This window comes from Lathyrus oleraceus, chromosome 5, assembly GCF_024323335.1.
Source record: "Lathyrus oleraceus cultivar Zhongwan6 chromosome 5, CAAS_Psat_ZW6_1.0, whole genome shotgun sequence".
NCBI classification, from domain to species: Eukaryota; Viridiplantae; Streptophyta; class Magnoliopsida; order Fabales; family Fabaceae; genus Lathyrus; species Lathyrus oleraceus.
The window spans coordinates 609,645,813-609,659,709 of record NC_066583.1 but is presented as its reverse complement, the minus strand read 5'-3'; the positions used below and the strand labels follow the sequence as shown (position 1 = coordinate 609,659,709).

At 31.3% G+C, this 13,897-nt stretch overlaps 1 protein-coding gene across 2 annotated transcripts; it reads left to right on the top strand.

Moving 5' to 3' along the window:
* Positions 1-1,066: 1,066 nt before the first annotated feature.
* Positions 1,067-11,762, top strand: LOC127087005 (V-type proton ATPase subunit a1). 2 transcript variants are annotated; one of them, XM_051027840.1, is made up of 19 exons: positions 1,067-1,203; positions 1,300-1,543; positions 2,872-2,916; positions 4,108-4,230; positions 4,435-4,542; positions 4,849-4,962; positions 5,078-5,251; positions 5,413-5,550; positions 5,979-6,086; positions 6,231-6,338; positions 6,433-6,581; positions 7,298-7,451; positions 8,240-8,400; positions 9,311-9,517; positions 9,604-9,787; positions 9,883-9,966; positions 10,307-10,503; positions 10,592-10,651; positions 11,024-11,762. In XM_051027840.1, exons 2-19 carry the CDS (start codon positions 1,400-1,402, stop codon positions 11,226-11,228), a joined length of 2,463 nt encoding a protein of 820 aa, XP_050883797.1. In that variant the 5' UTR covers positions 1,067-1,203; positions 1,300-1,399; the 3' UTR covers positions 11,229-11,762. The 2 variants fall into 2 exon arrangements, with proteins under 2 accessions (XP_050883797.1, XP_050883796.1); XM_051027839.1 differs by having other exon boundaries at positions 1,176-1,543.
* Positions 11,763-13,897: the final 2,135 nt, after the last annotated feature.

Genomic DNA, 13,897 nt, shown 5'->3' with positions numbered 1-13,897 from the left:
CAATTAAGTCAATACATCAGAATATCAAATACTATGTTCGAGTCAGGCGATTAGACCCAATTCAAACGACTAACCATGCTTCACACGACCAAACCTAATTCGGGAGACCAAGTCCGCTTCAGGCGACTAGGCCCAACTCAGACGCTCGTCAATGTTATTGCACTTGATTCAAATCATTTTATCATGGACTGTCCTCTTTTAGGTCCAACAAAATGATCTCAACCAAAATACAAAGTTTTAAATAATTTTAAATTTATTGATAAATACTTTACTAATTAATATCTACATATGATTTAAATAGTTCGTAATCAATTATAATAAAATATTATGATGGAATTTCAAATAATTTAGGCAAAATTATATTAGAGGTCCTTTAAGTTTTATTTTTAACAGGTTGATTCTCTAAGTTTTTTTTAATAACTCGGTCATTTAGAATGATTTCTACACCATTTTTCTTACATTTTGAACATTTAAAAATGTGTGACTATTGTATTTCTAGTTACACTTCATCATTTTTAAACCACTAAAAACAATTGCTTTCATAATTAACACGTTTACTCTCGTAAAAAATGATAACAATGCACACCTTTGATAACTTAAAAGACAAAGTTGTTAAAAAAAAAAAAACAACCTATTAAAAAAAAACTTAAAAGTATTTTTTTCAATAATTTATATTTTTGTACGTAGTTATATATTTAACAATAACCATTAACTTAAAAGATATGTTGATTCAATTCATATCATACATACAATTGTTTAAAAATGAATATTTTAAGATTCACACGTAAATTCTTTATATATCATCAAATTCTGTTTTTATATATTTATTTTTACCAATTTTTATAAATAAGTAAACACTTATCTTATATATAATTTTTCCCATCTATACATTATCATAACCATTTATATAATTTTCTAAAATATTTCAAGTCATTTATATAATAAAGTTAACATAAACATTTATTTGTGGTATATTATCTCACATAACTTTTTATGCAAAATATTCTTATTAAAATTAAGGAACACAAAAGCAATTTTAATTAAAAAAAAAATACATGTGTAGTATAATAATGCTTCGCAGCAGTTTTTTTGTGTGTTGACATATACAGCTTGCAAGATTATGAAATATGACCGCACCGTCAGCAATTCACCATGACCATCATGTGTTGGAGAATTTACACTCAAAAGCAACACCAATAACTTGTATTTGAATAGCGTTATTTCTAAAATACTCTCTTACTTTTTTCCATTTCCATTAGACTTTGCTAGGTTCACCCAAATTTCCCCATTCTTTTGCAGTTGTTAATGACAAATTGAATTTCTTCAAATTAAGCTTCTCTCTCTGAAACACGGTTTCAGATCTATCAACAGATCCATTTTCTCGACGTTTCCCGGGAAAATGGAGCGCTTCATTGACAACTTACCGCCGATGGATCTGATGCGATCCGAGAAGATGACTTTCGTTCAACTCATCATCCCGGCCGAGTCCGCTCAGCGTGCCGTCTCCTATTTAGGCGAACTCGGTCTTCTTCAATTCAGAGACGTAAGTTCTCTTCCAGATCTAAATCGTTTGTTCATGATTCCGAGCTTTCTTCTATTTTCTTCGCGGTTTTTTCTTCTTTCTTTTGCGTTTTTGAGGTTTTCGTTGAGTTCATTATGCAGTTTTAACGGTTACTGTTGTGCATGGATTATTGTATAATCTGTATCAGTTTTTTTTTAATTATTATTTTTATCATTTGAATTGCATGTTAGTTGGATTGAGTACGAGAGTTAAGAAATGGTGAAAATGCAGTACTGCATGAATTGATGGTTCAATGCTGAATGCAAATTTGTAGGATTCTAGTGCCGGTTTGTGGATTTATTGATAGGTTAATGTGATTGATTTGGATCCTTCTTGCTGAATAGTTTGTAGCAACTGATCCAAAGTTCGAGCATAGTTTTGTTAAAAAATTGTTGAATCTAGTTATGGTTCAAGACTTGGGAGGTATGGATTCTGTTGCATGATTGCGTTATGAGATGTAGAGCACTATTGAGTATTTAGTTATTAGTTCATATGAGTGAAGATGAAGGCGGTTAGTATAGTAATCCTTTCTCATTTGTTCAAGAGATGAATACTGTGATTTTTCGGTTCAACTTGCAGTCAACTTCTAGATCACTGCTCTTTGTTGAAACTTGTTTGATTGGTTTCTTTTTGAAGTTAGACTGTATTAATGTGTAATTGTGTATTCAAATACTGTTGATAATGGTCATTTGAATTTCCAATTGTAATTTAGGACATAGTGATTTTTGCTTATGCAGACTATTTTCATCAGGCATGTGGATGTGGTATCATGTTAGAAGACTATTTTGTGATTCAGATTGTTGTTTATTATTACTCTCTACTGTTAGCTTCTGTTTTAAAATATTGTAAAAGGATAATACTCAGTAATTGCTATAAAACTGGTGGAGAGCCCATCTACATGTGAGAATTGCTATCTCTTGGAAGTGGTAGTTTTTGAGCCAGATCCTGACTGGCCTCATCTGGATATGTTTTGACTTACAAATAAATAAGATGTTAGTTTTCTGATTATGGTCTATTCTGTCACACAATTGTGCTTGGAGATACTTTAACAAGTTAATGTTTTTAGACTTTCAATGTTGTATCTTTGTAATATTGTACACAATGCTATCCAACTGCACCTATTTGTAGAAGGTAATTTGAGTGGCAGTTTTACAGGTGCACAATGAAATATTCAAATTTTGTTTCCCTCCATATGTAGGAGAAGTAATCTCTGGCCTTCTAAATTTTATAATTGGATGTTGCTGGTGTAGTAGTTTTCTATGTTATTTCATCATTGAATTCTTATGAACACTGTTTTTTTTTGTCTGCAGTTAAATGCTGACAAAAGCCCTTTCCAGAGAACGTTTGTTAATCAGGTACTCTTTGTTGCACTAGTGAGAAATCATGTTACATTCTGAATTATCAACTGTATTGTTTGGATGGGTGGATTTTGGAAAGATAGAAATAGAGAGAAGAGAGATCAAAGAGAAATTTTCAATCTCTCTGGTCTGGACACTGTACAGAAAAGGGTGGAGGAAGATTGTGCGTTCTACACATATATTATCACTCTTTAATCAATCACCGTAGTATTTTTAGTCAATTACCATATGTGCGTGTCGATTATGAAATGTTTCTAATCGAATAGTAAAATCAACTTACCAAACTCGCTTAAGGGTTAAAACCTGTTTATGTATATTCTTTCTATTCTTCTCTACTTACTCTCCTACTCATCCCAACATTGGAAAAGTTTTCCTCATTCCTTTCTCTGTCATTTCTACCAACCAAACCATACATATTTTTCACTTAACTCCGCTTCATTTTCTCTTCTCTCCAATTTCTTTTTCTATTTCTTTGGCTAGCCATACAATGTGTAAATCTCTACACTTTTTTTTTTTGAAAAAGAATCTCATTTGTATAATTTGTGGATATTGTTTGTCGATATTTGGGGTTTGAGACCTCTCTATATGGTCAATGCTTATGACACCATTTCCTTGTTTGCTAGCATTTACAACTTCATTTACTTGTGTAAAGAAACTTGTACAGGAATGAAGTGAGTTGGAATTAGATTGTAGTTATCCTACTGCTCAAACATTGATTTCATTATGCCGAATAAAAACAAAAACAGAAAAAAAAAAGATTTATGTTTAGTGGTCCAATATATAAGAAAATATGATCTAATTACACTTTATGATATCAATCATAGAGTACCCTTCAATTAATTTGCAATTTATTTTCTAAAACCACCCATGAAGCAAATTTCCACGAGGGAAGTTTGGAAGATGCAATTACTTTTAGAATTATTATATTTATAAAATTAAAGAGTTAACTGATCTTCTTAATTAGTGACTTGGTGCAAATATGATTTTTTTTTTATATTTTTTATATTTGAGACCAAAGGGAGTATATTTTCTAGAATTTGGCGTCAATTGAGTTTGTTGCCTTTTTTAGTGTATTTTTAGGCTGGTGGAGGCACTGTTATGGTTTAACCTCAGAAGTGATGATTGTGATAATGGTTTCTTTCTTTTTTATTCCTTAGTACAGATATTAACTGCATTTCATTTTGGCAGGTAAAGCGATGTGCTGAAATGTCAAGAAAGCTAAGATTTTTCAAGGATCAAATCAATAAAGCTGGTCTAATGTCATCTTCTCGTACTCTATTGCAACCGGACATTGATTTGGAAGATTTAGAGGTCTCTTTTTTTTTCTTCTTTTCTATATCAAATATGATTGTTGCCTAAGGGTTAATATTCGAGTTACATGTTGTCTTGCTGTTAACAAGAACGTGATGCCATAACTTAAGTTGGCACTCATTACTGATCAGTTTTTCAGTTTGCTCAAAGATTTTCACTTTTGGATCTGACTATAGATGTTCTGTTGGGTTTCCCTTTTATCAGGTACATCTTGCTGAGCACGAACATGAGCTAATTGAAATGAACTCTAATAGTGACAAACTTCGGCAATCATATAACGAACTTTTGGAGTTCAAGATTGTATTACAGAAGGTATTTATTCCCTTCACAATCTATTTGTTCCCTTTGGTTTTGGTAGTTATTACATTTTTTTCTGTTGAGTTCATTTAAAAATTAATGGTCTTTCTGATGATAATTTGACATTAGTTATTGATTTTTAATTTTTATTTTTTTATATTCTTGTACATGTTTAATTTTTTAAATTATTATGTCATTCAAACACCAATATGGTATTTTTCTGAATTCATGAATGCGGTCCTGTTATTTTATTTAATGAATACAATGTATCCTCTATGCTTCCTGCTTCTCATGTGGTATATTATTGTTGCTAAATTTCAGGCATGCAGCTTTCTTATTTCTAGTCACGGTCGTGCTATTTCAGATGAGGTAGAACTACAAGATAATGTGTACTCAAATGGGGACTATGTTGAGACATCATCTTTGCTTGATCAGGTTCCTTGTATATCCCATCCTTGATATATTTTTCTTTAGTGTGAGAAATTAGCATACTGTATTTTAAATTTATTTTGTCCATGAAGTGCACTATGCTAAATTGTTTATTTTACAGGAAATGAGACCCGAGCCATCAAATACGTCTAGTTTAAGATTTATCAGTGGGATAATTTGTAAATCCAAGGCTCTTAGGTTTGAAAGAATGTTATTTCGTGCTACAAGAGGCAATATGCTTTTCAATCATGCACCAGCTGGCGAACAAATCATGGATCCTGTTTCAACTGAGATGGTTTTCTTCTTTCTTACAACTTTATGAAGATTGATAGTTTGGCTCTTTTCCCTCTTCAATTTGTATTTATCATTTTGTCCTATTGCATTCACAGCTGGTGTATATTCCCACGCTGTACCCTGTCTACACAGTGATTCAGACTCCTGTAATTTTCTTTTCAGATTGAGAAAACAGTGTTCGTTGTGTTTTTCTCCGGGGAACAGGCAAGAACAAAGATTCTGAAAATTTGTGAGGCATTTGGTGCAAATTGTTATCCTGTTCCTGAAGATATAAGCAAGCATGGGCAAATAACTAGGGAGGTAAGTGAGCTCTGCTTTGTAATATATCACTATTAACCTCTTCTATTGTATTATTACAACATATGGGCAAAGTGTGCTCTAGATAAAGTTTGGATATTTGTAGCTAAAGTTTGAGTGAGAATATTTTGTAGTATTTAAACCTAAATACTGGGGAACTTTAAGGTATGTAGGTTTTGCACTCCAACAGGTTATGTTTAGATGTTCTTTGATTTATTAGTATGATGTGTCATAATTTTTGTGAGGTATTTACTTTCATAGAAATACCATTATGTATGGGGAAAATAAGTTTTTCATTGAACTGAAATCTACTGTACTTAGTGCATTTTCTTTTATGCCCTTGATGTTGATTTAAATATTTTATCTTTGGTGATTACAAACTTGCAAAGTGCTGTGTGGCTTATGGTTGAAAACTTCACATTTGGGTACAGGTTACATCACGTCTTACTGACTTAGAGGCAACTTTGGATGCTGGGATTAGGCACCGGAACAAGGCGCTAGCTTATATTGCAGACCATATAACAAAATGGATGGACCTGGTAAGAGTTTGCTTCTGTACGTCTTAATATCTGGGATAATTTTGTTCTTTTTATTTTAAATGCAAATTAATCCTTATTTCTGATCAACATTTGCAATCGTGTCAACTGGAACCAATAGATTTCATCCTTGTCACCTTGTCCTAGGTAAGAAGAGAAAAGGCCGTGTATGATACACTGAACATGTTAAACTTTGATGTCACAAAAAAATGTCTTGTTGGAGAGGGATGGTGCCCTATGATTGCAAAATCACAGGTATTTTTAATTTCCTAATTTTTTCGGAACCGAAAACATCATTGGTGCGCGTGTGTGTGTATTTAAAAATAACCTGCTTTCAATTATTTTCCAGATGCAGGAGGCACTGCAACGTGCAACTTTTGATAGCAACTCTCAAGTTGGCATAATCTTCCATCAAATGGATGCAGTGGAATCACCACCGACATATTTTAGGACCAACACTTTCACAAATCCTTATCAGGAAATTGTTGATGCATATGGGTGAGCTTAATTCTATTGACTGTATTTAGTAGCAGTAGCATGACTATTTTAATGTCATGAAGTTAGTTTTTGGTGTGTTTTAAAGTGCATTTGTTTCTCTAAATTATAACATTGGGCAGCAATGTGTGCAATACCTCTGCACGAATAGATTGATGGGTGTCTGACTACTGTATGTAGAATTTATAAATTGAGTTTATGTTGTCACTTGCAAGTGGCACGCAACTTTCTGATTAGTGTATCTTTTACACCTAAAACTTGTAGACCTTATTTTGGGAATAAATAAATTCTCAATGAAGTGAAACTAAATTTTTAAGTTCATGAAGAAATATTTTTGAACGAATGAAGGAGAATAACAAACTTTGTATACTGGGGATGAAGTGGTAAAACTTTTGATTTTTAAAGTGAACAGTACTTCACAAGGTTATCTATAAACTTGGATGAAAGAGCCTTTCCAAAGAAAAAAATTGGAGAGTTGTCTCTTTCCCACTCCTTCCTTTTCTATTTATAAACTTGTTTGTTGATCGGAGTCTATGTCCAAGAGGCTGTAAAACTTCCCTAGCAGTTAATCCATATGATATTACTAAAATATACATGTTTGAGATTTGGCTTTCTGGATTAAGTTGAGGGGTTATTGTTGCGGATACAAATTATCTAGCTCACTAGTTATTACGTTCCAGGTTTATATTGCATCTCTAATTAGTCCTTTTTCTTGGCAGTGTTGCAAGATACCAAGAAGCAAATCCTGCAGTTTACACAACTGTTGTATTCCCCTTCCTATTTGCTATGATGTTTGGGGACTGGGGTCATGGAATTTGCCTGTTGCTGGGAGCATTAGTTCTTATATCACGTGAAAACAAGCTCAGTACACAGGTAAAAAATCATCCTGTGTTTTAAATAAAGTAAGAATAGAAAGATCTGCCAAATTATGTAGGGGTCATGTGACACATGTTACGCCGTACGGATCATATGACATATGTTATGCTCAATCCCGGATTAATAAACAAGTTATTCAAGATTTGTCAAATTTGAACATTCTTCCTTTTACTTCTAACTTGAAGTAGGGTCACCATTGTTGATGTTCAAAGAATTGTCAACTAAGCTCTTTATTGTTAGCTACCGAGCATTCAGTGTTTAGCATGACTTAGCTACGAGGAGACATTCTTAAAAATTTGTTTCTTGCAATATTTATGTTTTTTGATGCCTAAATGTCTTATAAATTGAAATGTTTTAGTGAAATATATCTCTATTATGCTGCCTCTGTCCCAAATTATAAGTCACTTTGTACAAGAACAATTGTCACAAATTATACGTCACTTTACATTACTAATGAAACATTAATGATTATTTTACCATTATACCCCCTACTATTTGTTACACATTCTTCTAACAATTCTTTAAATTTCTCTCCCACATGTAACTAATGAAGGATGATTTTGTAAATTATCTCTTGATTTCTCTTTCCCATACAAAATTAACTTCATTCCTTAATTTGTGTGAAATGGTCAAAACATCATATAATTTGGGATGGAGAGAGTAGTACGTTAAAATTGTTTAGAGACTTAAATGTTAAAATTGTTTAGAGACTTAAATATTCTTTACTTTTGTTCTGTTCTTGGCATTGCAATTAATACCTAATAGTTCTATTTGGTTTCTTTCAGAAGCTTGGAAGCTTCATGGAGATGCTATTTGGTGGTCGATATGTGATTCTCTTGATGTCACTATTTTCAATCTATTGTGGGTTAATCTACAACGAGTTCTTTTCTGTTCCTTTTCACATATTTGGTCCATCAGCATTTCAATGCCGGGATACTTCATGCAGGTGTGTTCTATTTATCTCTTGGAGTCTAACTTTTGTGCCACTAATTTTTATTCTGTTTTATTGTCTAGATGTATGATGTTATGGCGATGTAGTGTGTTTCCTTTAGCATTTTAAATTTCATAGTTTCCCTGTACACCTAATTCAACATTTTTCACATGTTGGTCCAAATTTTTCTTCTTTTTATTAAGGTTAGATTTGCCGCTCTTCTGCCCCAGTGTGAATATGACCTCCATTATCTCTACTTGACACTTGACATTTCAACCAACAGTGGGGTTGGGGCAACAAATTAATTAATTTGCCAAAATGCCATCTAGGCTATAAAACTTGTGGTTGACGTGGGTGGGATTTTGGGTAGAGATCATAGGTTCTTGTTATTGTAAGAATCCTTAGTGTGACCAAAGAAGCTAGTTCTTTTTTTTGTTTTAAAAAAAGAAGCTAGTTTTCAAAAGACAAATATTAATTCAAATTGCTTTACTTCTCTTAGATTAGCTATAAACCACCACAATGAGATGGATGTATAGTTAGTAGAAACCATCAATTGAACTTGGTGTTAGTTCTGGAAGAGTTTTCTTAATTTCTAGGTATTATGATGGTTTTATAGAGATCAAATCCCCCTTATGTACCTGTTACTGAATTGTATTTTCCTTAGTCCCCTCGCCGAGTACTAATGATTCACATTTCACTCAGTAATTTAACTTCATATTTATGTCATTGGGAATTATTTTGCCATATAGTCTTTCACGATTGCACTATTTTTTTAGCTTTATGTATTTTATATTTCTTTTCTTCTTTGAATTGTCTGGATTTTGGCTGTTTGTATTGGCCAAGAATGCAGTTAAGTTCCTTTTGTTTCTAAAGCAGCAAGCTTTTAACTTTGTTGCCTTTTGATTTTTCATGATTCTCCACTTAGGGATGCACATACTATTGGCTTAGTCAAATACCGTGATCCATACCCGTTTGGTGTGGATCCTAGCTGGCGTGGAAGTCGTACAGAATTAGCTTTTTTGAACTCTATGAAGATGAAGATGTCCATCCTGTTTGGTGTGGCACATATGAACTTGGGAATTATATTAAGTTATTTCAATGCTCGTTTCTTTGGAAGCTCATTGGATATAAGGTGTGTCTCTCTTCTGCCTGACCCGTGCAATTGTTTGTCTTATCTTCTCAGTAGAATGTTTTAACTTCCTCTAATGTTGCTCTCAGGTACCAATTTGTGCCACAGATGATCTTCCTCAACAGTCTCTTTGGATATCTTTCCCTTCTCATTATTGTTAAGTGGTGTACTGGCTCTCAAGCAGACCTTTATCATGTGATGATATATATGTTTTTAAGCCCTACAGACGAACTTGGTGAAAATCAGTTGTTCTGGGGCCAAAGACCACTTCAAGTATGCGTTTGGTTATTTTCTTCACTTTTGCTTAAAAGTTGCTGTTCTGTCTGCTGGCTTTTCATCTGTCTGAATTACTGCTCTTGATTTGCCAGATTGTGTTATTGCTTTTAGCTGTAATTGCAGTTCCATGGATGCTCTTTCCAAAACCTTTTATACTAAAGAAGCTTCATACTGAGGTGCCATTTTTACTTGCCTTTTGTATGGTTTTCTTGCTAGGAAGTGTATAATTTCATTTGTATGTGTACATATGCTTGTGGTTTGAGTTTCCCCTTTTTGACCGTGAGTATCTGCAAGAGTTCATTAATGTCAATTCTCTGAGAACCATTACAAAATCAATTTTCTTTCAAATGAATATGCATAAGTGCTAAATTACTTATAATTCCTGTTGGCAAATGCAGAGAGATTTTCAGGCTATAGTTGCTTTGTTTAATACGTTTGTTGCATCTTGTAATTAAAAAGATGATACAAAGGAGCCTGTCAAAATTATTAATGTTTTATCCTTCTGACCTTGTTCAGCGATTTCAAGGCCGTAGTTATGGTATTTTGAATACTTCTGAAATGGATCTTGAGGTGGAACCAGATTCTGCCAGGGAACATCATCATGAAGAGTTCAATTTCAGTGAGGTTTTTGTTCACCAAATGATCCACTCCATCGAGTTTGTTTTAGGTTCAGTTTCTAATACGGCGTCCTATCTTCGACTGTGGGCATTAAGGTTTGCTCAGCCACGATCCTCCTGTATCTTCATTAATCTCTTGTTTACAGATTCTTTTCCGATGGTTAATCTTTGTTAACATTTGCAGTTTGGCTCACTCCGAACTTTCTACCGTTTTCTATGAAAAAGTGTTGCTTCTTGCTTGGGGGTGAGTTTGATTTATAATCCATCTTTTATACTTCAATTCAAATCATTTAATGGTTTTCATGTGCTTCCCTTGAGACAAAACTAAATAGCTAATTTAGATGAGGTGACTGTAGATCGGCACTTTATCAAGACAATAGCTGTTCTCCAAATGTTACTAATATTATTTTATTTTATTCTTACATCTGTGAAGTTTGTACTTTTTTTGTTGTTATGAAATTAAGGCAAATATGCATAGAGAAACACTAAACATGGAGTATGACTTCCAAAGCTTTAGGAGTTATCCATCTGTCATATCTGTATACCTTTGTTGCATTTATACACTTCTATTTTATTCTTTAATTATTAATGTCATTTCTGGTTGCAATTAAAACAGGTATGACAATCTCATCATTCGGTTAGTGGGGCTAACAGTTTTTGCCTTTGCAACTGCCTTTATACTACTCATGATGGAGAGTCTCAGTGCTTTTCTTCATGCCCTGCGGCTTCACTGGGTAGAATTTCAAAATAAATTCTACCATGGTGATGGCTACAAGTTCAAGCCTTTTTCATTTGCTTCTTTAACGGAAGATGACGATTGATCTATCGTATCTAACTTGCATTTTTGGCAAATACTATGGAAAGAATATTTGCTGGCACAAATGAATTGAGCACAAGATGAGAATTTGTAGAAACCTAATTTAATGGTTACAGTTGTTAGGTCTGCCTGATGATATACTGCTTGATATGGACCTAACAACAAAAAAACTCTTTGCATATTATTCTGTGGCTTCAACTGTATAACAGATCACACTACTGATGGTCATGGAAGACATCTGCATCTGTAACAGAATATCTACTTTGTAGCTTTTTTTTATCAAAATTTAGAATAGGAAACAGGAAGAGATAAGGAAAGGGATTTTCTGACTAATTTTTTGTAATTAGGAGCTGGGATTCATCATATAGTGTAGCTATTGGATTCTTGGGTTTACATACATACATGTTGTAGCGCAGGTTTTGCTGAGAAACAACCAATTTCTCTGAAATTTTCTTGTATTGATAAATAATAAGTCGAGAGTCCCATTGTTTTTGTACGGATTTATCAGAGTAAAGTATAGAAATCTGAAGTTGAATAATGCCTTGCTGCCTGGAAGGTGTTACTTGTGTGTTGTTAAACTTATTTTGTTTAGTTCAGCAACAAAAATGATTTTGCTTATAATTTTACAGATTTATTGTAGACCGTTGATTTTTATAGGCAATGTCATTTTTTAAATATTTAGTTATTTTAAAATTTATTTATTTTTTGAATTAATTGTCTACATACTTAGTAAAACTTCTCGATACCAAAAAACTAAGAATTTTTGTTGAATAAATTATTTCTATATTTCTATAATTTTTTTTTGTTGCAAAATTAACAAATATATTTTTTATTTGATTTTTTTAAGTTGATTTATTGATATATTATACTAATGATTGTGAACACCAAACTTTAAATAAATTGAATAATTCTAGGTATTAGATTTCATAGTTGAAATTTATTTGTATTTATTAATATACATGAGTTTTACATGTAATTTAAGTTATTTGTAATAAGTGTGTTTGCAGTGCGGTTTTAATCAATTGAGATAAAAAATCATTTGATCATTTGATTCGATTCATGCCGTTTAATTTAGATTGAATTTTAGATATCTAAATTACAAAGATATATTTTTTTAAAATTATACAAATGTTAATAAATAATAAATTAGATATAATATATAAGATATATTATATTAAAAATTAATATTATAAAATAAAAATGAAATAATAAAAATAAATAAATAAATAATATAAATAATATAAATAATATAAATAATATAAATAATATAAAAAGTATAAATATCACCAAATAGTAAATTAACATAAATATATCGTATTTAATAAAAATAAATAAGGATTTAATTGAAATACATTGACAGTATAAAAAATTAATTTTATACGTTGGATATTAAAATAAATTTGATTTTTATTTTAAAAATCTACGGATAATGGTGATGAATCACAAATCTTTTTATAATGAAATATAATAAATATAATAAATATAATAAATATATATCGGTAGTTCGATTTGAATTGATTTTAAAAAATCAATTCAAAATTCAATCTAAACCGAATATTTTTTACAAAATAACATTCAAATATATCATAATATATATTTTTTATTTATAGTTTTTGGTTTTCTAACCGACTTGCAGTTTTATTTGAATGATTCGGATTTAAACATCCCAAATTTATACCGTAAAGTAGTTTTGAAATTGTGAGAAAATTTAAAGTTTATTAAATCATTAAGAGTTTTTTTATTGACAAAATCTGTTAAGTTTTTCATTAGAGTGCTGAATTGTTAAATTCCATATTTTGCGTTTAGTTTTTAAATTGAAGAATTGTGTCAATGTTTTTTTTAAATAAATTGTCTCAATATTTACTTATTTACTTTTAGAGTAATTAATTGAACTTAGAGCACTTTTAAAATGTTTATTTTATTAAATAACTCACATAAATATTTAATTTTATCTATCTTTTTTTTTAATCTAAAACAATTTTTTTATACCAAAATCTAACCACCGAATATTTTCATGTTATTATATAATTTATAATTGTTATTATATTCATAAAAGTTTTTGACTTATTAATTATTAACATTCAAATGGGTACTCGTGTGTCCCTGCGTGCGCTTTTTAAATGCGTATTAACGAAAATATAAATTATATTTTTTATTTAAATATGATTTTAAAAAAATACAATGAAAATTAATAATAAAAAATTATATAAAAGTTAATAATAACAGTAAAATTTTTTAAATAAATTATATAATAAAATAAGAGTAAAAAGTGATAGAAAAATAAATTATATCAAAATAAAATATTTTTTATATATTGTTGTAGATTATGATGTTTTTTGCTATGGAAAAAAAAAAAACAAGATGAAAATACCATGTTCATGCGAAACTTTTTTCAACCTAAAAACATCAAACTGCCAACCACCTTGTGTCGCCATCACACCCAAAAGCCGGTCATTATAGAACACTTCCACATTATTTGAGCTTGTCTATACGATAAGAACAAGGATTAATACATGATAATCTAACTCCATAACAAAACAAAAGAACATTTGCACAAGCGGTTTCTAACGAGTGCAATATTTCGGTCTCGCAACTACCACAACCAATCGTATGGGGTCGTCATGTAAATCCAATTCCTGAAGACGAGTATCTAGCCGGGGTAGAAGCCTCCAA